The sequence below is a fragment of the Equus przewalskii genome, chromosome 14 (assembly GCF_037783145.1).
Source record: "Equus przewalskii isolate Varuska chromosome 14, EquPr2, whole genome shotgun sequence".
NCBI classification, from domain to species: Eukaryota; Metazoa; Chordata; class Mammalia; order Perissodactyla; family Equidae; genus Equus; species Equus przewalskii.
In genome coordinates, this window is record NC_091844.1 from 10,000,177 (window position 1) to 10,026,152 (window position 25,976).

The following is a 25,976-nucleotide window of genomic DNA, read 5'->3' on the forward strand; positions in this document are numbered from 1 at the left end:
CAGTCCACATTTACTACCTTCTTCAGATGATGCACAAAGCCTAAGGAGGAAATTAAAAGAAGAAAAAATATCTACTGCTTTTCCATTACTTTGAGGTTTATCCAAATTCAAAGAACGAAAAAGAAAGAATATAGAAAATTGGAGGTGAAGATGGGAAACGCTATATATCCAAATGTACCAATTTTATGAACAGACAACATACCACAACATACGACATATTTGGATTCCCAAATAAAATAAGTTTATATCTTTTGGAGGTTCTAAAACACATTCTCTCCTAAAAATTGTTTTCCTTCTTTGACATTAGAATTTATAGAAACTTTAACTAACTATATACACATTGCTGAAACTTTCCAAAAGCAGCTCCGTACAACTGGCACTAAGAAGCATGAATGGTAACTGGATCGGTCTTTCACCTTTACTGCAGCAGCTTCTCTGTCAGCTTTGATGCCTTGAGCTTCCCAAGACAATTCTTCCAGTTCTTTCAGGATATCATCTTCACTAGAAAAGGATTAAAATACATTTTGAGGCAATGGATTAGTTTAATAAGTGAATCAAGTCCCAGAGCTAATAAAAATCAAATATATTTAAAATATACTTACTCAAAGTCTTGCCTTTTTTTCTCCTTTTTCTTTTTCCCCTTTGACTTTTGAGGTTCCTGTTCCTTGGCAGCACCAGCTCCTTCTATTTCTGCAGCCAAGGCATCAAGATCAGCATCATCTTTGGCACTTAAATGGAAACAAAGATATAAATGTTACTCAAGACAAAAATAATCTACTACATTCACTTACAGAAAATTTTTTTTTTTTTTTTTTTTTTTACCATTTTAGCCTTCTTCATGCATTAGCAGCCCAGTGAGAAAAATCATTTGTCAAGTTCTTTCCATGACACTGTTGGGTTATAGCTACTCATCAGATTCCCTGCATCTGACTCAATAAAGTTTCTGAGAAACACTCAAATCAGAAAGACCTATGATGAAGAGCTCCAGGAAAAAAATCTAGGTAATCAAGAAAAGGAAATTAACTTTCGTTGATACTAAAGTTTTTTGTGTCTGTGTATAAATGGAGTTATTTATAAAATGAAGAGAACTTAAATGATAAAACAAGCCTTAGTACTTGATTATTAATAACAATATCTAAATATTTGGACACCTATCCATTTTTGCCTGGAATACCAGAGATTTTAGAGCTGGAAGGAACTTTAGAGATCACCTCGTCTATCTCTTTTTACCAATGGGAAAATTAAGATGCACAAAGTTTGAATGCCTTGAACAAAACATGACCACACATCCAAACCTAGATGAATTAGGAATGATTCACTAAAAACACATAAAACACCCCAAAATCCAGAACCAAATCTGCTCACAATCTTTTACATTCCTGGTTTTGTTTCCGGTTCCATCCCACAACGTCCTCATCTACCAATATCATGTGGAGAAAACCAAACTAACTTCCAGCTAAAACCTACAGAAAACCAAGGAGACCAGTCAGTCTGAGATGTGTAAGTAGAAAAGGTGGATGAATCCAAATAAATGACGGAATGAGAAAACAAAGATCTCATGTAACATGCCTCCACTGATGGACACCTTGTTATAAAGATGATTCATTTCAGCAAAAAGACTTTCTAAAGAGAATAACTTTTAATTATATGATAAATATAATTTAGATTATATAACAAGGCATTTGAGGACAGGATTCTCAAGAAGCTTAATAGAAGCCAGTAAAGCAGGAATTGCAAAATGGTAAGTGCCATGAAGTAAGGGAATCTAATGCTTATACAAATAGTTGGCCAGAAGTGAAACGTTCCTTTTGTCCTATATCTTAGCCAGTGTATTTGAGGAGGATCACAGAACACTGAACTGCTGCACTGGTGGTGACTTCCTAGAGCACCAAATCCAAAATGAGAAAGTCAGATGTTTCCTAGCAGAGGAGAAGCCTGGAACCAAGTACTGAAAGAGGTGGAACAGGAGTTAGCTAGGCAAAGGGGGTGTGCATATCAGACACAATGAGGACAAAAATCTACAGGGAATAAAGTGCATTGTCCTCAGGAGGACTCATAAAAGAGCACCTGAATCAACAGAGAAACTTTTTGTAAGCAATGGATTTCTTGACCCCACCCCAAATCTAGGGAACCAGAAACTGAGGAGGGGGAGCAAGGCAGTGTATTTCTAGCAATCTTTCCAGGTGACTGTGGGTCAGATTTGAAGTTACTCTTTTCTTTATAAATGAAGAAACTAAGGCACAGAGAATCTGCCCAGGATCACAGAAGGCAGAGATGGGATCTGAACCCAGGAGTTCTATTCCATAGTCAGAGCTCTTAATCTTGCTGACAATCAAATTTGCATTTTAGAAAGCTACCTCTGTTATGAGCGGGAGGGCAAAATCCCAACTGGTTAGGAAGCAGGAAGACTAACTGGTTAGGGAGCTTTTATAGTTAAGTGCAATGAGAAATGATGAACACCTGACTTGCAAGAGTGGCAGGCAAGATGAAGATGTGAGTCAGATAAATATTAAGGGGATCAAGTAGCAACACTTAAGCGACCAACTAAATGTATACAGAAAGGAGGAGAGAAGAATCACAGATGATTCTCATGAAGTAACAGAAACCTAAGTCTGGCCCAGCATCAGCCAGCAGTATCTTCAAGGGCATCTCTGCCACTATTTCACATTACAGCAGCTTCTGAGAACAGAGTGAGATGGGAAGGTGGTTAATGACTGAAGCTTGGCATTTCACTTCCAAAAACTTGCCAGCCCTCATTTAAACTATATTCATCTAATCAAAACAGCATGTGATTGGCTACATTTCCAGAGTATTCATTAACACCCTAAAATAACAGTATATAGGACTATATTTGCATGCTGTTGAGTCTGAAAGGCTTCTTCTGGCTAGGAATAAAAAATTAACAGTTTTTGAGTGCTTGTTGTTTATCAGGCATTGTACTGACCAACCGCTAGACATACTATATATTACATCATTTAATCCTCATAACAACTCTATGAAGTTAAGTTTAAAGACGATAAACAATTTACAAAAGGTTGCCCAGATAGAAAGTAGCATACCAGGAACTCAAGCCCAAATCTAACATCAGAACTGTACTACTTTCCTAGAAAATGGGAAATAAGTTTCTGAAAATTGTTAGAAAAATTCAAACATAGCTAGAAAATATATCAATGATATACAACATGAGTTACAGAAATAAAAGGCAATTTTCTACTATATTCAACTCAGTGTTTTCATATGCCACATTCCTCCATCATCAAGATAGAAAAATTGTTACAACTTAATGGCCTTAAAAAATGAAGCCATTAAAAATGCTGTATGTGTGGTTTAAGAAACAAGCTATTTTCTAAAGTGGCTTTAGAGTTTAATATTCACACCAACAATGTATAGAGACATTCATTTTTTTTTACATCCCAGACACTATTTGGTATTATGGTTACTTTTCGTTTAAGCTGTCCTAATAGATGTGTGGTGATATCTCATCATAGTCTTCATTTCCTTAAAGACTAGTGAAGTTAAACACTTTTTCATGTGTGTATTTGCCATTCATATATACTATTCAGTGAAATGTCTCTGCCTATCTTTTGCCCATTTTCTAATTGGATTTTCTTTTAATGCTGAGTTTTGAGAACTCTTTATATGTTCTGTATATGAGTCACTGGTCAGATATGTGGTTTACAGATATATTCTTCCAGTCTTTAGCTTGTCTTTTCATCCACTCAACAGTTTTTATCAAATGAAGCATTCTGAATTTTCATGAGTTATCATTTATCAAGCTTTTTCTTTACGGACCATGCTATTGGTGTCATGACCAATAACTTTTCATTAAGTCCTAGGTCCTGAAGACTTACCTACGTTATCTTCTAAAAGTTGTGTACTTTAATGTTTGATATTTAAATCTGTGATTCATTTTGATCTTTATTTTTTGCCTATGGGTAGCCAACTGCTTCAGCAACATTTTAGACTATCCACCCTACATTGAATTGCTTTTGTGCCTTTGTCAAAAATCACTCAGCTGTGCTTGTATTGGGCTATTTCTGAGTTCTCTGTTCTGATCTACTGATCTAGTGTCTTTGTCTCTGACACTAACAGACTGTCATGATTAATGTAGCTATATTGTCTTGAAATCAGGTAGAGTGATACCTTCCCCCCTTTATTCTTATCAGAATCGTTTTATCTATTCTTAACTCTCTTGACTTTAAAATAAATTTTAGAATAACCTTGTGTACATCTACAAAAAAAAATCTTGCTGGAATTTTAATATAAGTTGTGTTAACTGCAAATGAATTTGAAGAGAACTGACATCTTTATTATATTGAGTCTCTCAATCCATGAACACAGTATGTTTTTTCACTTATTTATATCTTCTTTGATTTCTTTTATCAGTGTTTTGTAATTTTCACAAAACTAGTATTTAACTTAAACCGATCTCAGTTTCTACATGCTCATTACTAACATGCAGAAATGTGACTGAAACTTTTTATGTTGATCTGGTATACTGCAACCTTGTTGAACTCACTTATTAGTTCTAAGATTTTATAATAGATTCAAGATTTTCTAGATACATGATGTTTGCATATAAGAGCAGTTTTATTTCTCTCTGATCTGTATGCCTTTCGTTTCTTTTCTTTTCTTATCGCATTAGCTAGAACTAGTGCTATACTGAACAGTAGTGGCGATAGTGGACATCCTTGCTTTGTTCCCAGTGTCGGGGGAAAGCATCTAAATATGTCAGCTGTAGATTTTTTGGTAGACATTCTTTGTCAAGTTAAGAAGTTTTCCTCTATTCCTCGTTTTCTGAGTTTTTATCATGAATGGGTGATGAGTTTTGTCAAAAGCTTTCTGCATCTATTGGTGTAATCATGTAATTTTCCTTCTTTAACCTTTTAATATGGTGGATTACATTGATTGATTTCTGAATATTGAACATGTCTTGCATTCCCTAAATTTACTCCACTTAGTGATGGTGTTTGTTTCTTTTTATATAATGCTAAGACCTTCTGGTACTCAAGTCTATATTTCATTAGCAACTTCTGCTATCTGTATTCATGAGAATATCGGTTTATAGTTTTCTTTTTTCTGTGTATTATCTTGGGCCTTGATATGAGGGTAATACCAGTTTCATAAAAACATTGAGCAAGGTCTCCTATTTTCTGGAAATGATTATACAGAACTGGTGTTAATTCTTGTTTAAACATTTAGTAGAAATCTCCAGTAAAACCATCAGAGTCTGGAGATTTATTTTTCAGGACATTTTAAATTATGAATCCAATTTCCTTAACAGGTGTACAGCTATTGAAATTGTCTATTTCATCTTGGTGAGTTTTGACGGTTTGTACTTTGAGAAATTAGTCCATTCCACCGAAGTTATCAAATTTATGTGTATAGAACTGTTCATAGTATTTCTTCTTATCCTTTTGATATACATCTATAATGATATACCCTATTTCATCCCTGAAAAGGCCTGTATCTAGTAAACAAATTGTGTCACTAATTAACCTTCCAAAAAAGAAAGCACTAGGCTCAGGTAATTTTACTGGTGAATAGCAAAAATTTAAGGAGGAAATGATAGCAATTCTGCACAATCTCTAGAAAACAGAAGCAATCTTCCTAACTCATTCTATGAGGCCAGCATTACCCCAATACAAAACCAAAACCACAACCAAAAGCAGTGTAAGAAAGGAAAACTACTAATAAATCTCATGAACAGATGTAAAAATCCTCAACAAAAATATATTAGCAAATTAAATCCAACAATGCATAAAATGAATTATGCACTATGTCCAAATGGGATTTACTCCAGAAATGCAAGTTTAGAATATGAAATACTGTAGGCCAACAAATTAGATAACTTAGATAAAATGGGTGAATTCCTAGAAGACAAATTACTAAAAGTGATTCAAGAAGTAGTAGAAAATCTGAATATATCTATGATAAGTTAAATGATTGAGTTATTAATTTAGAAACTTCCCATTAAGAAAAGCCCAGGCCCAGATGACTTCACTGGTGAATTCTACAAAACACTTAAAGAATTAACATCATCAATCCTTCACAAATTCTTCCAAAAAGAGAGAGACAAGGGAACATTGAGGCCAATATTATCCTGATAACAAAACTAGACAAAGACATCACAAGAAAAGTACAGATGAATATTTTTATGTATTGCAAATATTCTTAACAAAATACTGTCAAACCAAATCCAGCCACATATAAAAATTATACACCTTGACCAAGTGGAATTTATTCAAGGAATGCAAGGTTGGGTTCAACATATGAAAAAGCAATGTTATCAACCACATCAACAGGCTAAAGGAAAAAAATCATATGATCCTATCAATTGATACAGAAAATGCATTCACAAAATCCAACACCTATTCATACAAAGACACTCAGCAAACAAGAAATAGAGAGCAAGATCTAAACAAAGAGAAAGGTGACCCATGTTCATGAATTGGAAGACTCAATATTGTTAAGATATCAATTCTTCCCACCCTGATATACAGATTCAATGCATTCCCAAAGCCACAAAAAAACATTTTGTAGACAAACTGATTCTACGACTTAAATGGAAAAGCAAAAGACCTACAATAGTTGACACAATACTGAAGAACAACAAAGTTGGAGGATGCATTACTCCACTTCAAAACTTACTAGAAAGCTACCGTCAAGACAGTGGAGTATTGGTGAAAGAACAGACAAGCGGATCAATGCAAGAGAACAGACAGCTCAATACAAACAGACCCACACAAATACTGTTATTTGATCTCTAACAAAGGAGCAAACGCAATTCAATGGAGAAAGGATAGTCCTTTCAACATTTGCTGCTGGAAGATTTGGTTGTACACAACACACACACACACACACACAAAAGGAACCAAGATGCACAATTTGTAGACCTTGGGTTTGGCAATGAGATTTAAGATTAAAAAAACAAAAACAAAGGCAAAACCCATGAAACAAAAAACGATAATTTAGACTTAATTAAAATTAAAAACTTCTGCTCTGAGTTGGCCTCCAGGCCAAGTGGTTAGGTTCGCATGCTCTGCTTCCGCAGCTCAGAGTTTCACCAGTTCGGATCCTGGGCACTGACCTCACACTGCTCATCAAGCCATGCTGAGGTGGTGTCCCACATGCCACAACTAGAAGGACCCACAACTAAAATACACAACTATGTACTGGGGGGCTTTGGGAAGAAGAAGGACAAATAAAAAATAAATAAAATCTTAAAAAAAAAAAAAAAAACCCTTCTGCTCTGCATACTGATAAGAAAACGAAAACACAAACTACACAGTAGGAGAAAATATTTGCACAACACTACTGGCTAAAGGACTTGTATCCAAAATATACCAAAAAACCTCCTATAATTCAAGGATAAGAAAAGAATCCAATTAAAATATGGGTAAAGATTTTAACAGTCACCTGACCAAATAAAAGCTCAACATAATTTGTCACTAGGAAAATGCAAATTAAAAAAAGGAGACAGCACTATACATCTATCGGAATGGCTAAAATACAAAAAGTGGACAATATCAATTGCCAGTGAGACTACCAAATGGCTGATTCTAGGATGGGGGCAAGATATAGACACAATAAGCCTGCAGCATCTTGTAATGCCAGAAAGTAAGGAAGTGATTAACCCATCTCCCCCTCTGACCCCTCGCCACCCTCGACGTCTTCCACAAACACAATGATGAGTATATAACCAAAGGAAGATACTAGCCAAATGAAAGAGCTCTCAACGGCCAATAGGAGCAACAAATTAATCTGTTAATTAGAACAATAAATGAACATAGTATTAAATTATAAACCTAAGTATAAAATATTATTTATAAGCCCATACTGATACAGACAAAAGATTAAATAAATAAATGGGGATGAGGCAAATCTCCCATGCAGAAGAATTCTAAATAAATTATGCAGACACTCCACTCTAATGGAGACACAACATAATTTTCCACTTCTTAAGTGTGGGCTGCACAGAGTGATTTCCTTCCAAAAAGTACAGCATGGAAAAAGGGAGAAGAGAGTAACTTTCCAGTGTAAAAGCCTGAGAAACACTACCTCAGCCAGGTGATCAAAGTCAACATCAGTGATATGTTAAAATCTGAGACACTATCACAGATGAGGAGTCCAAGGAGAAACAACTACTACATGTAATGTGGTATCTTGTATAGGATCAGATATATAGGACAGTAGGTAAAAACTAAAGAAATCTACACAATATATGTACTCTAGTTAATGACATATTAATTCCTTAATTACAATACATGTCCTATGCTAACATAAGATGTTAATAACAGGAAAACTGGTTGTGAGGCATACGGCTGTGTATTTTCCTCATAATTTTTCTGTAAATCTAAAACTTCTAAAAAATAGTTTATTTTAAAAGCCTGAGGGGGAAAAAACCCACCATATAATTTAAAATCATTCCAAAGGAAATAATATACTTTGGTATAAATCTAACAAAACGTGTATAGGACTTCTATGCTGAAAATTACAAAATGCTGATGAAAGAAATCCAAGACAACCTAAATAAAATGGAGAAATATACCAAGTTCATGGACTAGAAGATTCAATACAGTAAACATGTCAATTCTCCCCAAAAATGACATTCAGGTTTAAGGCAATTCCAATCAAAATTCCAGCAAGGTTTTTGGGACATAGCCAAAATTTATATGAAAAGCCAAAAGAACCAGAATAGCTAAAACAATTTTTAAAAAAGAATAAAATAAGAAAAATCATTTTACCAGGTTTCAAGATTAAATATATAGCTACAATAACCAAAACTGTGTGGTATGGGCAGGGGGACAGATGAGAGAGCCTCAAAATAGCACCCACAGAAGTACAGCCAACTGATTTTTGACAAAGATGCAAAAGCAATTCAAGGGAGGAAAGAAAGACAGCCTTTTCAACAAACGATGACAGAGAAAATGGACATCCATACCTACAAAAAAAATGAACTCCAACCTCACTACTACTACAAAAATGAACTCAGGTTACATGACAGACCTAAATGAAAACCGTAAAAGTATAACCTTTTAGGAAAAAAAAGAAAATGAAACTCTTTGGGATCTAGCACTAAGCAAGGAGTTTTTAAGACTTGAAATTAAAAGATCTCCCCAAAACTGGACTTCATCAAAATTAAAAAATTTTTGCTGTGCAGGAAGACCATGTGAAAGCAATGAAAAAACAAGCCACAGAGAGAAAATATTTACAAACCACGTATATGAAAAAGGACTAGTATGCAGAATACATGAAGAACATTCAAAACTCAATAGTAAAAATCCAAGCAATTCAATTAGAAAATGTACAAAAGACACGAAAGTAATTTTGCTGAAGAGCATTTACAGATAGGAAATAAAGGATGTTTCACATCATTAGCCATTTGGGAAACGCAAATTAAAATCACAATGAGATAACATTACACACCAATCAGAATGCCCTCCCTCCAAAAAACAGTGGTAATAACCAATGTTGGTGAGGATGTAGAGAATGTGGATCACACATACACTGCTGGTGGAGATGTAAACTGGAAATAACCACTCTAGAAAACAGTCGCTTCCTTAAATGTACTTACCATATGACCCAGCAATCGCACTCATGCGCATTTATCCCTGAGTAATAACAATTTATCTCATGCAGAAGCTGGTAGACAAATGTTTGTAGTAGCTTCATTTGCAACAGCCAAAAACTAGAATAACCCACATGTCCTTTAATGGGTGAATGGTTAAATAAAACAGTGGTCTATTCCCACTCCATGGAATACTATTCAGCAATAAAACAGAATGAACTATGGATACATGCAACAACTGGGATAGATCTCAAGAGAATTAAGCTCAATGGAAAGAAGCCAAGACCCAAACAAACATGAATCCATTTATAATAACAATTTGAAAAGAAAAAATTTTAGAAATGTAGAACTGATTCATGGTTACCAGAAGTTAAGGACGGGTGGAGAAGGGGAAGTGTACAGCAAGGAGATGAGAAGGTTACAAATGGACAATATAAGGGATCCTGGCAGTGATGTTCTGTATTGACTGTGGTTGTGAAGATACAAAGCTACATGTGATAACACTGTATAGCACTAAACACACACACGCACGTGTACACCAGTGAAAGTGGGCAAATGTGAATACGATCAGTGAACTATATCAGTGTCAATATCCAGGTTTCAATTGTATAGTTCTGCAGGATGTTACCATTGGGAGAAACTGGGTAAAAGGTACAGGGATCTCTCTATATTATTTCTTACAATTGCATGTGAACCTACAATTATCTTAAAAGTTTAATCAAAAGAAACACTGATAAAATGAAAAGCCAAGCCACAAACTGAGAAAAAAAAACTTTTGCAACACATATATCTGATGAAGGAAAAGATTTATCTATATTATATAAAGAACTAAAATCCAATATTAACGTAATTTTTAAAATGGGCAAATGATTTGAACAGACACAACCAAATGAGATACAGGACTGGCAAATAAACACATGAGAGGATGGTCAATATCACTAACTAATAAGGAAATGTAAATTAAAACCACAATGAGATGCTACTACACAGTCACCAGAATTACAGACTGATAATACTAAGTGTTGAGAGAGGATGTGGAACAACTGGAACACATCCCTAGAGGGAATGCAAAAATGGCACAGCCACTTTGGAAGAGACAGTTTGGCAGTTTCTTAAAGTTAAACATACACACTTACCATATGACCCAGCAATCCCACTCCTAGGTATTTACCTAAGAGAAATGAAAACATATGTCCACACAAATACTTGTACTCAAATGTTCATAGCAGCTTTATTCATAATCGCAAAAAGCTGGAAACAACCCATATATCCATCTACCAGATAATTTATAAACAAATTGGCATCTATCTACACAATGGGATACTACTCACTGATAAAAGGAAAGAATTAATGTTACACCAACACGGATGACTCTTAAAAGTACTATGTCGGGGCTGGCTCCGTGGCCGAGTGGTTAAGTTCGCGCGCTCCGCTGCGGCAGCCCAGGGTTCAGATCCTGGGCGCGGACATGGCACCGCTCGTCAGGCCATGTTGAGGCAGCGTCCCACATCCCACAACTAGAAGGACCTGCAACTAAGATATACAACTGTGTACGGGAGGGGTTTGGGGAGATAAAGCAGGAAAAAAAAGATTGGCAACAGTTGTTAGCCCAGGTGCCAATCTTAGGGGAAAAAAAAAAAGTACTATGTTAAGTGAAACCTGGCTAGCCAATAAAGGCTACATACTCTATGATTCTATTTATATGAAATTTTAGAAAAGGGAAAACTACAGTGACCCCCAAAAAGGGAAAAATTACAGTGATTTCTGGCAAAAGCCAGTTGTAGGGAGAGAGGATTGCCTACAAAGCGTCATGAGGAAACTTTTTAACTTTTTGGGTTAAAGAAAATACTATAGAGTATAGTAAAGTATGATTGGTAAAGGACATATAACTGTATGCATTTAACAAAACTCATCGACTACACACTTAAAATTTGTGAATTTTATTTTACGTCAATTACACTTCAGAAAAAAATAAACGTGTTAACTTGAATTTCTAGTAATACCATAAAAACAACTGAAAAGTTACAGAATTCATTTATCAGTTTACTGAAAGGTTAAGGTTAAAATTATGTAAATCTAATATAAATTATTTACCTATTTTCATAAACAAAAATAAATCTATATTTTTCTAATACCCTAATTTCTATTACACAATGTAATGTGTAACTAAAATGAAGTTACTACGAAGGAATCCTTTTAAAACATGGTATTTCTTTATTAATTTTGTGCGCAGGCATGTACTCAACTTTGGTATCTGACTTTCTGGAACAAGTAAATAAAAATCATACAAAAGTAAAAAATAAGACACACTTCATTCTGAGGTTAAGGCTTTTAAAGACACATAACATTAAAAATGCTATAAAAATGTTACGATAAAAAAAAAAATGTTCACTGTAAAGAAGCAAAAAAAAAAAAAAATCTTATGTGCAAATCTCTTCTCACTTCCAAACTTGGCAAATTTCATTTAATGACAGGCATCTTCCACTGAAAAGTTGTCTAAAGTTTGATAAGAACATAGGAAACCCAACTCCTTCACAAATTATTCCACAATTCAAAATCTCCAAGCTTCCTAAGATTCTCTCCTACCAACCCCTCCTCGCTAATGCCTGTGGAGGGTTTACAAGCTGGCTCGAAATTTCTCTGACACTCTGAGAGGTGGGGGGGGGGGGCGGGGTGGAAGAGGGGGCCTATGTCCCCTCCCCTCTAGTGCGGGGTTGTGTGACTGTTTGAGAAATTGAATATGGCAGAAATGATGATAGTTTCTGGGTCCAGGCCTCAATCTGGCACTTGAATATTCACTGCCAAGCTAATGAGGACATCTAGATCACATAAGGGAGGTTAAACATGGGTGTTCCAGCAGAGGTTCCAACCAACAGCCACTGTCAACCACCAAAAGTGAGGGAGGAAACCTTTAAGATGACTCCATCACAGCCACTACATGGGACAAGCGAGACCCACCTAACTGAGGCCAGTCAACCCTCAGAACCAAGAGAAATGATGATTTTTGTTGTTTTAAGCCACTATGTTTGGGATAACTTGTTATGATACAATAATAACCAGAGCACCCATATATTTTTTCCTATTCCTAATCAATACTCAGGCCTATAAAAATGCAAATCATGTGGATGGAAGGAGGTAAAATCCAAACCACACTATTCCTTCCTCTCTCCCCACCCCTAAATTGACAAATATAAATTGCCTGTACTCTCCAAGCACTGAGGGAAGGAACAGACATGCCTAACCCTGTTGCTACCCGTTTTCACTTTACTTTGGTTTCTGCTCCTCCCCCCAAACACTCTTTTATCAACAAGAGCAAACAAGAGGAAAAGCATAAGGAGGAATCCCATTCTTTACCCCTAACTATACCCCAGTAGTCCCAGTAACAATAAAGGGAACAGAGAAATCCAGTACTGCCTTCTCCATAGGATGCCTTTTGGCATCTCATTCCCTCCAACCTGTCTCTTCTTACTCAGCACTCCTGGATCACCAATAGTTACATATGCAAAGAGGAAAAAACAAGACAAAAGAGGGAAAAGATCAGTAGTCATTGCTCCTCTCTAGCTCCCACCACTTGCACAACCACTGACCCCAACAGTTCTCACTCCCCACTCCTTCAATGGAGTTCTATCTAAAGTACTACAATCCATTAATAAATTCAGAGCTACCTATTATGTCTCAAACAAAAAAAAGGACCTTCCAGCCTACAATTGCCTTATGAACTAAGACTTGACACCTTTAAAAAGGATATGAAACTATACTGCTACTTACACTTTACAACGCAATGGAAACAGAACGTATCTTGTTACCTTCAGTTCAGCCTAATTCTCCACCTTCTAAATACCAGATATGTTTAAGTGACAAGAATACAACAGCAAGCCCAAGCATCATCTTGTAGATCTCCAAATATATATAATCTAAGTTCATACACATAAATTCCAATACATCTAACTATAAAATCAGTCTAGGGCAACTTTTTCAAATTAGAGTTAGTACTCTCAATGGCGGGGCGGGGGGGGGGGGGTGAAATGCACAGTTGTGGGTGATTTTGGAAGCCTGAAAATTCTCCCCAGTAACTTTTTTCTGTTTGTTTGTAACTTTAATTTGATAATAAAGATTTAAGACAAACATACCATGAACCATATGGATGGCTGGCTTATCACAGTCTACTGTCAAAGTACACCATCCCAAGGTTTTGTTTACAAACCTCCACTAACTTGTTTCACGTCGATGAGAAAGATCAGAAGCAGAATTATACGTAAATTAAATTTTTTTGCCAAGACAAGGCGCTATAATGCAAAGCTCAAAATCATTAGGTCAAACTGAAAAAAACCAATAAGAAAAATTGAGCCCTTTCTAGTATGGGCATGCCAAACTCTAAGAAATCCACTATAGGAGGCAACACATTCTCAATGAAATGGCCATTTAGATCCTGCTACTCAAAGAAAACTTCTAGGATAAGCTGCATCAGCACCAACTTGTTAGAAATGAATAATCTCAGGTCCCACCCCAGATTTACTGAATCAAAATCTCTATTTTAACAAGATCCAAACGTGAATCAAATACACATTAAAGTTTGAGAAGCACTGACTTAGGATCAACAAAATAGTAACATCCTTCATGTTAATACTGCAAGTTTGAACTTTAAAAATTTTATATTTGTTACTATTTGATATGATTATTTGGGGTTTCATAATCGCATAAGAGATACAAGTTTATACCTAGTATTATGCCTGTAGAAATATGTAGGTAATATTGATCATTTAGGCAACCATTCTCAACACCTTAAGAAAGGACACTATGTTATAAAATAGTTAATCAGGGGCCAACCCCGTGGTGGAGTGGTTAAGTCTGTGTGCTTCGCTTCGGCAGTCCAGGGTTTCGCCGGTTCAGATCCTGGGCCCGGACCTGGCACCGCTCGTCAGGCCACGCTGAGGCAGCATCCCACATGCCACAACTGGAAGGACCCACAACTAAAATATACAACTATGTACTGGGGGGATTTGGGGAGAAAAAGCAGGGAAAAAAAAAAAAAGATTGGCAAGAGTTGTTAGCTCTGGTGCCAATCTTAAAAAAAGAAAAAATTGTTGATCAAATTGAGCACTTTCAGCACTGACTGAAGGTGAACTCACTTGTAGTTTTTGTATTCTGTAGTAGCAACTCTGGTTCTTAATCACTGTTAAAGGATTATTCTCACCTAATTTACTATGTATAGCGCCTGGCATAACCAAATAAATAGTAACAATTTTTGATGCAGGTACCTACTCTCAGGAGAGGGTACTTCTCAATAATCAACTTGCAGAACGACAGCGTCATTAGAATGGTCTGGCTGCACCTGTGTACAGAATTATTAGGCAACAGAAAAGCAAGTGAAGATCTCAGATACTCCTTATTAACAACCCTTGGTATTCAAGAGCTAAGAACATACAGCACTCTTGTTCCAATCTGGCCTGCTCTCCTCTGATGGCCGATTTAATTAGAAATGGATTTGAAAGACACACATATAATAACTTTAGGAAGCAAATCTGAAATCTTGAGGGTGGTACTCCCATACTTAACCTAAACTCCATGTTCTCCCTTCATCTGCTCACTGTATTATCTGTGCATATGTCTATTTGCTATATGTACTAAAATATAAGATCTTTTGAGAACAGAAGACTCCTTTTTGTATGCCAATTCACCTCTGCACCTTCTACAGCTACCAACCAGCAGGAAATGTAACACATTCCTAACAGGATCTATTAAAGAAAAAACCCTGTTCTGGAATGGCAACCACAACTTTCATACAAAAAGCAAGGCTCACCAGTCTCATCATAGAAGTTTACTGTACTTTTGATCATAGTAAAACTTCCAAATTGAATTTTTTGAAACAAATTCAAACACCAGTTTAAAAATCCCACTGAGAGAAAAGTACAATGACATTTCACTTACCTAACACAAATAAGCATTCAACCGTATGTGAATTTCCCAAATGAATGAAAACGCACCACTCTTTAAAATTTAAGATGTAAGTCTTTCTTATAATAGACTATTAACCTCCTAAAGTATTTATGTATGTCTGGAGTTGTTTCAAAATAATGGGAAAGGGAGGAAGAGAGTGGGCAGGGTATAGATGAAACAAGGTCATCCACAAATTGATAATATTTGAAGCTAACTGATGGACACGTGTGTTCATTAAACTATTCTACTTTTGTATGTATTTGAAAACTTTCATTTAACCCTACAGTAATCCAAACAATATGGTACTTGTACAAGGATAAACATAAAGACTACAGGAATAAAATCAAAAGTCCAGAAATAAATCCATTCATTTATGGTCAATTGACTTGACAGCACCAATCAACAGGGAAAGAAACAGTCTCTTCAACAAATGGTGATGGGACTAGATATCCACATATAAAAGCATGGAGTTGGACTCCTACCTCACACCACATACAAAAATTAACTCAAAATGAGTTAAAGACCTAAATGTAAGAGCTAAAACAATAAAACTCTTAAGAAGAAAATATAAAGGTGAATCTTCATGATCTTGGACTTGGCAATAGATTCTTAGCTACAACATCAAAATTACAAACAACAACAAAATACATAAATTAGATTTCACCAAAATTAAACACTTTTATAAAAAAAGGACAATAACAAGACAATGAAAACACAAACCACATAATGGGAGAAAATAATTACAAACCATGTATCAGATAAGGGTTAAGTATTCAGAATATATAAAGAACTCTTACAACTCAACAAAAAGAGAAACAAATCAATTTAAAAATGAGCAAAGGACTCGCACATATGCGCAAAGAAGATATACAAATGGCCAGCAAGAACATAAAAAGATGTTCAGTATCATTAGTAATCAGTGAAATGCCAACCAAAACCACAATGAGACACCACTTCACTCACTAGGATGGCTATTTAAAAAAAGAAAAGGAAAAAAAGCATTGGCAAAGATATGAACAAATGGGAACCCTTGTACATTGCTGGTGGGAGTGTAAAATGGTGCCGCTGCTGTAGAAAAGTTTGGTGTTCCTCAAAAAGTTAAACATAGAATTACCATATGACCTGCCGATTCCACTCCTAGGCATGAACTCAAAAAGACTTGAAAACCAGGACTCATACAAACACCGGTACACAAATGTTCATAGCAGCACTATTCACAAAAAGTGGAAAACAACTGAGATGTCCATCATCGGATAAATGGATAAACATTATGTAGTGTATATATACACACACACACACAATGGAATATTAATCAGCCATAAAAACAAAATGAAGTACCGATACCTTCTACAACATGGATGAACCTTGAAAAGATTGTGCTAAGTACAAGAACCTAGACACAAAAGGTCAGTCATAGATGGTACAATTCCATTTATATGAAATATCCAGAATAAAGAAATTAAAAGACATAAAGTAGTTTAGAGGTTTCCAGGGGCTGAAAGAGAGGGAAGCAGGGAGTGACTGCTTAATGGGTACAGGATTCTCCATTAGGTGTGCTGAAAATGTTTTGGAACTAGATAGAGGAGATGGCGTAACAGTGTGAATGTACTAAATGCCAAAGAATTGTAAATTTAAAATGGTTAATTTTATGTTATGTGAATTTCACCTCAAAAAAATTTCACAAAATTGATTACATATTTCATGCCAACTCAAATAGGAGTAAATAATAGAATTTAACTTTATTCATCATTTAAGAGTGATAAGTTTGTAGGTTTGCAAAAGGATTTTGTCCTTAAACCAAAGAACAGCACAGAACAAGTTGCCACTTATAAGTCTCTCTAATAATTCCCCTCCATTCTAATCACCAATAGGCTAAGATAACCAAGTGTTCAAAGTGAGAGCATGAAGACAAGATTTACACAGAATAAAAGAACAATAATTTTAGCCAAATACCTATAATGAAAGTGTAACTTTTAAAATTAAATTACAAGCTACACCACAATGAAATGCAACATGAACCTTCTTTGCAACCTGGTTTGAACAAACCAATGGTGAAAAGTCACTGTGGAGCTAGAGATTGGAAATATAGACTAGATATTAAGTATTAAGAGAATTTGTGTTAACTGCACTGGGTGGGATAAGAATGTTGTGGTTATGCAAGGAAACGTAGAGAGAAAACATCAATGTCTATAAAATACATATAGCAAAAATGGGGGCAAAATGGTAGTAACGATTAAATCTGGGTGATGATTGTATGGGAGTTCATTATACTAATCCCTCAACTTTTCAGAGTACTTAAATTTTTATAATAAAAATTTAAAAATTTTAAATTTAAAAAATTTAAAGCTTGTATAAACAAAAAATAAACTTTGGCCTGAATTACATAACATAGTACTTTGACTCATAATTTCCAGTGTGAGAAGACAATGCCTTCCCAACATTTAAGACTTTTGTTAGCTATTAACGTGTCTAAAAGAGGAAATCATTTTTCATAATCATTTTGACCTTAGAGCAAATTAAATTCTTAAGAGAACGATGGAAAATTCACTGAGTACATGTCTTTTTTCTCCGTAGGGTTGAGTCCTGACAAATAATGCCTTTAAGAAAAGTAACATCCAACCTTAAGTAAAAGGTCACTGACCTGGAGTGGGGGATTACAATATAAGACTAAAAATTGGACAAATGCACTACTGTCCTTTTACTGTTTTACAGGGCATTAAATATTGACTTCGTATATACGAGGTAAAATTTCAAGTCCAACCACTTAAAAAAATAGAAATAGAATATATAAATTCTAACCCAGGATAAGAGAGAAAAAAATTTTTTTAAATAGAAATAAAGCATGGCAGAATTGGGACAAATAAAAAAAAAAATATGACGGCTGAAATAACGTCAAATATATCGTTAATGAAGAGCAATGTAAGTGATTTTAAACTCTTAAAAATATGTTACCAAAATGTTTCTATAAAAATTCAATGTTATGCTGTTTACCAAAAGATAGACCTGAAACAAGTACACAGAAAAGTAAAAGTAAAAAAATAGAATCCCCAACAAACACTAGCAAACCAAATCCAAGAGCATATGAAAAGGATTACACACCATGACCAAGTGGGATCTATCCTAGGATTGCGAGATTGATTCAACATACAAAAATCAACTCATGTAACCCACCATATATAAATAGGATAAAAGAAAAAAACCACATGATAATGTCAATAGATGAAGAAACAGCATTTGACAAAACCCAACACCTTTTCATGGTAAACACACTCCCCAAACTAGGAGTAGACAGGAAACTCCTAAGCCTGATAAGGGCATCTATGAAAAACACAGCTAACATCATACTTAATGGGGAAAAACTGAAAGCCTTTTTCCCCTTAAGAACAGAAAAAAGACAAGGATGTCCACTCTCCCCATTTCCATTCAACAGTGTACCAGAGGATCTACTCAAAGCTCTAGGCAAGACAAATAAAAGGCATTTCGATTGCAAAAGAGGGAGGAAACACTCTGAACTTGCAGATGATGTGACCATGTACACAGAAAATCCTAAAGAATCAACACACACACGACAGAAAACCATTACAGCTAATAAATGAGTTCAGTAAAACTGCAGGACAGAAGATCAATATACAAAAAGCAATTGTATTTCTATGTACTAGAATTGAACAATCTGAAAATAAAATGACTAATTTCATTGACAACAGCATAAAAAAGAACTGATGCTTAGGAATAATTTTTAGAAAGAGTTGCAAACCTTGTACTCTGAAAACTATGAAAAATCACTGAAACAAACTGAAGACCTAAATAAGTGGAACGACATGCCATATTCACAGAACTGAAGGCCTAATATTGGCAATACTCCAAAAATTGATCTATAGATGAAATATGATCCCAATCAAAATTCCAGCTGCCTTTTTTTTTGAAGAAATTTTGAAGCTGATCCTAAAATCTATATGGAACTGCAAGGGACCCAGAACAGCCAAAACAATCTCAAAAAAAGAACAGTTAGAGAAATCACACTTCACAATTTCAACTTACTACAAAGCTATAGAACTAAGAACAGTGAGGTAATGCAGTTAAGGAGTGACATATAAATCAACGGAACAGAACTGAAAATCCAGAAATAAAGCCCTACAGGTATGGTCAATTGATTTTGACAAGGAATTAGAGAAAGAATATCTTTTCAACAAATGGTGCTGCGACAAGTGAAAATCCACATGGAAAGAAGGAAGTTGGACCCCTACCTCACACAATACACAAAAATTAACTCAAAATGGCTCAAAGGTCTAAATGTTAAGAGCTAAAACCACAAAATTAGAAGAAAATATAGTAAATCTTTATGACCCTGGGTTTGGCATGGTTTCTTAGATCCGACACCAAAAGCACAAGCAACTAAAGAAAAAAATAGGTAAATCAAACTTCATCAAAATTAGAAACTTCTGTGCTACAAAAGGAAGGAAAAGACAACCTCCTGTGGGAGAAAATAAAAACAACCCATGGAATGGGAGAAAATATTTGCAAATCATATATGTGACAAGACATTTGTATCTAGAATATATAAAGAACTCCTAATCCTCAATAATAAAGATAAATAATTTAAATATGGGCAAAGGATCTAAATAGGCACTTCTCCAAACAAGATATACAAATGTCCAATAAGCACATGAAAATATATTCAACATCTTAAGCCATCAAGGAATGCAAACCAAAATCACAACAAAATACCACTTCATATCCACTAGAATGGCTATAATCAAAAAGCCAGATGATGATAAATGTTGATGAGGATGTGGAGAAACTAGAACTCAGATACATTTTTCGCTGGAATGTAAATGGAGCAGCACCTTTGGCAGTTCCCAAAAAAAAGTTAAAGTGCTTGGCAGTTCCTGAAAAAGTTAAACATAGAGTTACCCTATGACCCAGCAATTTCACTCCTAGGTATACACCCAAAAGAACTGAAAACATGTCCACACAAAGACCTGTACAGGGATTTTTATAGCAGTATTATTTATAACAGCCAAAAAATGGAACCCCAATTTCATCAACTGCTATAAAAAGTTTACAGTTTGAATGAAGCTTCAGAAACAGAAAAACCAAACAAATATTTTATATCTCAATAGAGAGAATATTTCTATCACCAAAGGGAGGTTTGAATAGCAATGATTCTAAAACATGACTGCTTCCTAGATGAAAAGTAGGGATTTCTCTAAGCACCAATCTGAAATTTTACATACCATGTCTGAAATGGGAAGGAATGAAACATTAAGTCATCATTGCTTTTACTTTAAACACACAGACTATGAGACAGGCAGTTATTCAATTAAGGTTAAACGAGAAAGAAATTCTTTTTTTTTTTAAAGATTTTATTTTTCCTTTTTCTCCCCAAAGCCCCCTGGTACATAGTGTATGTTTTCAGTTGTGGGTCCTTCTAGTTGTGGCATGTGGGACGCCGCCTCAGCATGGCCTGATGAGCGGTGCCATGTCTGCACCCAGGATTCGAACCGGCGAAACCCTGGGCCGTTGCAGCGGAGCATGCAAACTTAATCACTGGGCCATGGGGCCGGCCCTGAGAAAGAAATTCTTTAAAGAAATTTTGGCACTGAATGACCTATACTGAATGGTGGTTGTTTTTCTATTCTCCCTCCTTCTTTGTTAAGTTCTTAAAAATCTTTAACAGTTGCTTCATCAGTAAAGATCTTATGTAGATATTAATTTTTCTTTGGAAAGTCCATATTTTGGAATATCAGGATTTCCTAGATCAGGGAGCACACACAGTAAAAACCATAGGTTCTGGAGTCAGGTTTGGCTTAACAGCTGAGAGGCTCTAAGCCTCAAGCACATTATTACGCTAAATTCCAATTTCCTCTTCTATATGTTACACAGTAGTTCTTATATCTTTATGCCTTTCCGTTCCTCCCAGATTCTCAAATTAGTTATAGCAGGGTTAGTGGTTCTGCATTAAATGTTTTCATTATTAAAATTACGTAAATATTGTTACTGCTACATCAAGTGGTATACTGTGATTATTTCAATACTGTTTAATAAGTGTTCAAAATACCTGTATATTTTGTACTATAATTTCGCAGCAGTATAATCTGTCACAAGGCATAAGTTAGAAAGGGAGGAAAAAAGGAGTCATTTGTGTGTCACTAACCAAAACATGCCTGATTGCAGACCCATTATAACCTGAAATATAACTGCCACACCTGGGAGAGCCAAAAAAAAAAAAGAGAACCAGAATGATGAATGGGAGGCTAACTGTGAAAAACTAAATAATTCAGCTCCTTTTTTACCTCTGCACACATCATAAGAGAACATCCACTGTATTGTGTAAATGGAACACAGGTTTCCCCTAAAATAAGGTCCCATCGTGTAAACTGACGACTGGGAAAGTTATAGGAAGGAATGAAAATACTGCCTTAGATTTTGTATGATCTGTAGATATTAAATCTTATCCTTTGTCTTATAAAGAGTTTCCCCAATCAACTGAAAAAAGGCAGGAAAATTTGCTTAACATCCTATCAAAATCTCATTCTCAGAATTACACAAGCTGGAACAAAATTCTACAACTTAGTCTTTAAACAAAACCATACTTTAAAAAAAACTATAGTGTGATATAACAAAATATATGCTATCTGAACAAAACTAGACACTCAGAGTAAATAAAAAAATCTGGGCCAGCCCCAGTGGCCTGGTCGTTAAGTTTGGCATGCTCCATTTTGGCGGCCCAGGTTCAGTTCGCAGTTCCTGGGTGTGGACCTACACTTCTCTGTTATCAGCCACTCTGCGCTGGCAGCCCATATACTGAAAAATAGAGGAAGATTGGCACAGATGTTAGCTCAGGGTGAATCTTCCTTAGCAAAAATAAATAAAAATAAAAAAATCTAAATTTAAATGAAAATTGAGTGGTTAAGAAATTTAAATGATTGATTACATATAAGGATTAAAACAGTCAAGTGTTTTATGTTCTCTCCAAAAACTGAAAAGTGGCCCAATGCCTTATCTTAACTCACAAAGCAGCTGTTCATTTCTCACCCAGTTCTACCTGACCTGAAACATGCTTGGCTTAGGACAGCTTGGGAAGTAGGATGAATGCAAAATCTTTAAAGTAGGGGTCTTCATACAAGAGTAAAACCAGATAAATATCTCATTTTACACAAACGAGAATATTAATCCTAAGGTATGACTTTCTCCTTCTAGACTTTCTTCCCAGTCTGTGTTTTTGTTCCTTTCATAAATATTCCAAATATCCTTGAAGATAGTACTATTTAAATATACAACATTAAGTTAATATACCCCAACTTTTGGTCACTTTTTACTGAACTTCCTCTTCCACAAGTAAGCTTGTTTGGTTTTTGTATTCTTCTGGTGACCTGTGGTGACATTATATTTTCTGGAAATTATTTTTTTAAGAAAGCAATTTATTGTACTAAGGCATAGTTTGTTCAGTTTAACACAGAAGGGACTTGAAAATCTAGTAAGAGAAGAAACTAGAGGATACAGGAGGATAGTAGTGAAATAATAAAATTTAATCATTAACCAATGGAATGAAGCACTTATGGGAGCCACCAAGGGACAAAATTGTGGCTTAACTGACACTTTGGGGAGTGAATATTTTTGTTCTCTAGGCCTTTAAAATTTAATCAGAAATAATTTATTTTGTACCAAAATAAACAAACAAACAAAAGGTCAAAGCAAACTCACAAAACAGTGGAACTTCCCTGCCCCTCTCTCCCTCCTCTAAAATATCTTATACGGAACGCCAAAGTAAAAAGGCCATGCAGTTCTAGTCAAAGGGAGCCCTCTGCAAAACCTGAGTATTTCTTAGACACAACATGAAAAACGTTCAAGCAAAGGAGTCCATGAAGCATTAAAAACAAACAAAACCTTGATATTGGCATATGAGAAAATAAATTATGTTTTTCAATTACGTTGCCACCACTTTCATCATGAGCCAAAAAATAAAGACTACAGATTAGTCTGAGGGGGGAAAAAACCCAGTAACATTCCTTCTACACTACCAAACCAACATTTAACAATAAGGCTCCACTGTCTGCAATTTAAACTTTATATCACCCATGAAAATCTTTACAAATTAATAAGAGAAACTCACTTTTCTCTAGAAATACACAGACAAGAATAAGTACCTCCCTTCTGAATAGCTTTTTTCCATTGTCAAAGAGTCTGGAAAGTAAAAACTGTAAGTAAAAGAATAACACATACTTGTACTTTTTCATCTAAAAAACAGACTTCTGTAATCCTGAACCAAACAAAAAAACACTTTTTTAAATAAGAATCAGTGAAATTAGAAAACTGGATACTTGATAATATTTAAGAAGTCACTGTTAATATTCCTTAGGCTTGATAATAACGTTGTGGTTATTTTTTCCATCAAGTATTTATCTTTCAGATACACTTAAAGGACTTACACCTGAAGGGATTCTGAGATTTGCTTTAAAATATCCAGCAGGTGGACAAAACAGGATTGGTCACGTGATAACAACGGTTGAAGCTGGGCAATGGGTACATGAAGCTTTATTACCTATATATATTTTTTTTATATGGTTGGGGGAAAAAAGTATCCTATGCATCAAAAAAATCCTGTCAAAAGTAGAGAAATTTTTGTCCCATTAAATCACCCAGAATTCTGCTTATTTTTTTATCTGTTTTGATTAACAAGTTCTATTCTTCAAACCAATTAACTTCCTCCAGTAGACCTCTAGCTGAAATACAAGATTCACCTTGGTGCCTTTTAACTCCACTCGGCAGCTAGGTGAGTGCCAGGTGAGGAAATGATCCAGGATTCCAACGTATAATTAGTGATCTTATTTAAACTTCAAGACCACATATCCGTTTTTTGAGTCAGAATGATGAACTGGCACAGGTTGTTATTTATGCTTTTCGTTTTTTGAATTTACCTTACTCTCCGTCTAGTATTTGAACTAAGTTTGGTGAGTAGTACACCAACGTGAAAAGTAACAGATGTTGTCCACTGCCGGGAAGTAAACTATTTCAACGAGAAGGGTAACTCAATCGAATGTGACACACAAATATTCCAAAAATCTCGAGAGTACGTAACTCTACATCCACCCTTACACTCCCTCCCCGCCAAAGCCTTTTTTAAGAGGTTAGAAAAGAGCAACCTTGGTTGGTTTCATCTCCTCCTTTCTTAGGGGAGGTGCTAGCGAGTAAAGAAATGACCAAAAGACAGGCCGGAAGAAAGCAAGCGAAAAGCGTGGAGTCCAGACCATCAGCCCCTAAATAACTGAGAACTGTATCCAAATTGTAGAAACTTACGTGGGAGTTAGCTATTCAACACCCCCCGGTAACGCCGACGTACCCGAGCGGCTCAGAGGGAAAAACCTGGCTCTGGGTACACCACATTCGAACTCCCTTCTCTCCAAGTATTCGTGCGTACAGAGGCATAAAAAGAACTCTTTCTGACCCTCGCCGACAGAACCGCCGCAAAACAACAGCCACCCGTCAAGGCCACGCTGGCCGGGCAGCCCGAGGCCCGCGTCCCTCCCCGCGGGGCCGGGAACCCTAAAACAACCGTCCCGCTCCTCAGGCCGGGGACCCCTCTTTCTCCAGGCCGGGCGAGGGGAAGCGGTGGGACTGAGTCTCGGTTCGGAGAACTCGCCCCGCCGAGGCCCTCCGCGCCCGCCGCCCACTCTGCGCCCAGGCCCGGAGCCCCGCGGGGCCGGTCGGATGCCTCGACCCCGGTCCATCCCGCGCCGGCGGGACCCACACGACCCACCGAGCCGCACCGGCCGCCGCCGTGCGGACCCAGCCACTGCTACCTGTCTTCGCTCTTGTTTTTCTGCTTCTTCCCCATCGCGTGACAGCGGCGCTCGTGGCCCCAGCCCCTCCACTCGGTCTCTCACAGACCCACTGTCCCCCGGCCGACTCTGGGCCCCCTTCGGCTTCGTCCCCACGGCGCTGCCGCCTCTCGCACCCGGCTCTCCACAGACCCGCGCACTGAGACAGGGCACATATGGTGTGAACTCTCAATGCGCAAGCGCATCGCCCCGCCGCCTCGGCGTGGGGACGCAGGGCGCGGCTCATCGAGAGCCGCGCTTCGTGTAGAGCGTCTCCAGTTGACCCGCCCTTCAGGCGGGAGCCCGAGCGCCCCCTTCCCGCAAGCGTCCGCTGCGCACCGACGCCCGCGCGGTTTCCAGGTTCTAGAACCCGGAGGTGAACAATGAAGCTGAAGATACCCCACGACAGCCCCTCCCTACCGGGGGACGCAGACTTGGGGGTTTGGAGGTCGGTTCAGAAGTAAACCTTCCACCTTTCAACCTCTGTACCTTGGTATTCTCAGAGGCACGAAGTTCAGTAAAGAACCCCAGTGGACCAATGACGAGCGCCCTCGGTGTTCCCAAGAGAGACGAATCCAGGACAAAATGAGGCCTCTCAGTAACGTCCATGAATGATGAAGTATGCACAGTGACACACACACACACACACA

At 36.7% G+C, this 25,976-nt stretch overlaps 1 protein-coding gene across 4 annotated transcripts in view; it reads right to left on the bottom strand.

Annotated features, from left to right (window-relative positions):
- Positions 1-25,684, bottom strand: part of EIF5B (eukaryotic translation initiation factor 5B) — a 74,037-nt gene extending 48,353 nt beyond the window's left edge. For 2 of the 4 annotated variants that reach the window (XM_070571982.1, XM_070571981.1), the window contains exons 1-3: positions 25,309-25,684; positions 603-728; positions 417-501 (exon numbers count right to left, since the gene is read on the bottom strand). In XM_070571982.1, coding sequence (XP_070428083.1) covers positions 417-501; positions 603-728; positions 25,309-25,343 — 246 coding nt within the window. In that variant the 5' untranslated portion in view covers positions 25,344-25,684. Of the gene's footprint in view, positions 1-416; positions 502-602; positions 729-10,707; positions 10,738-25,265 lie in introns of those variants that run through there. The other 2 variants (XM_070571980.1, XM_070571983.1) reach the window with 2 other exon arrangements.
- Positions 25,685-25,976: the final 292 nt, after the last annotated feature.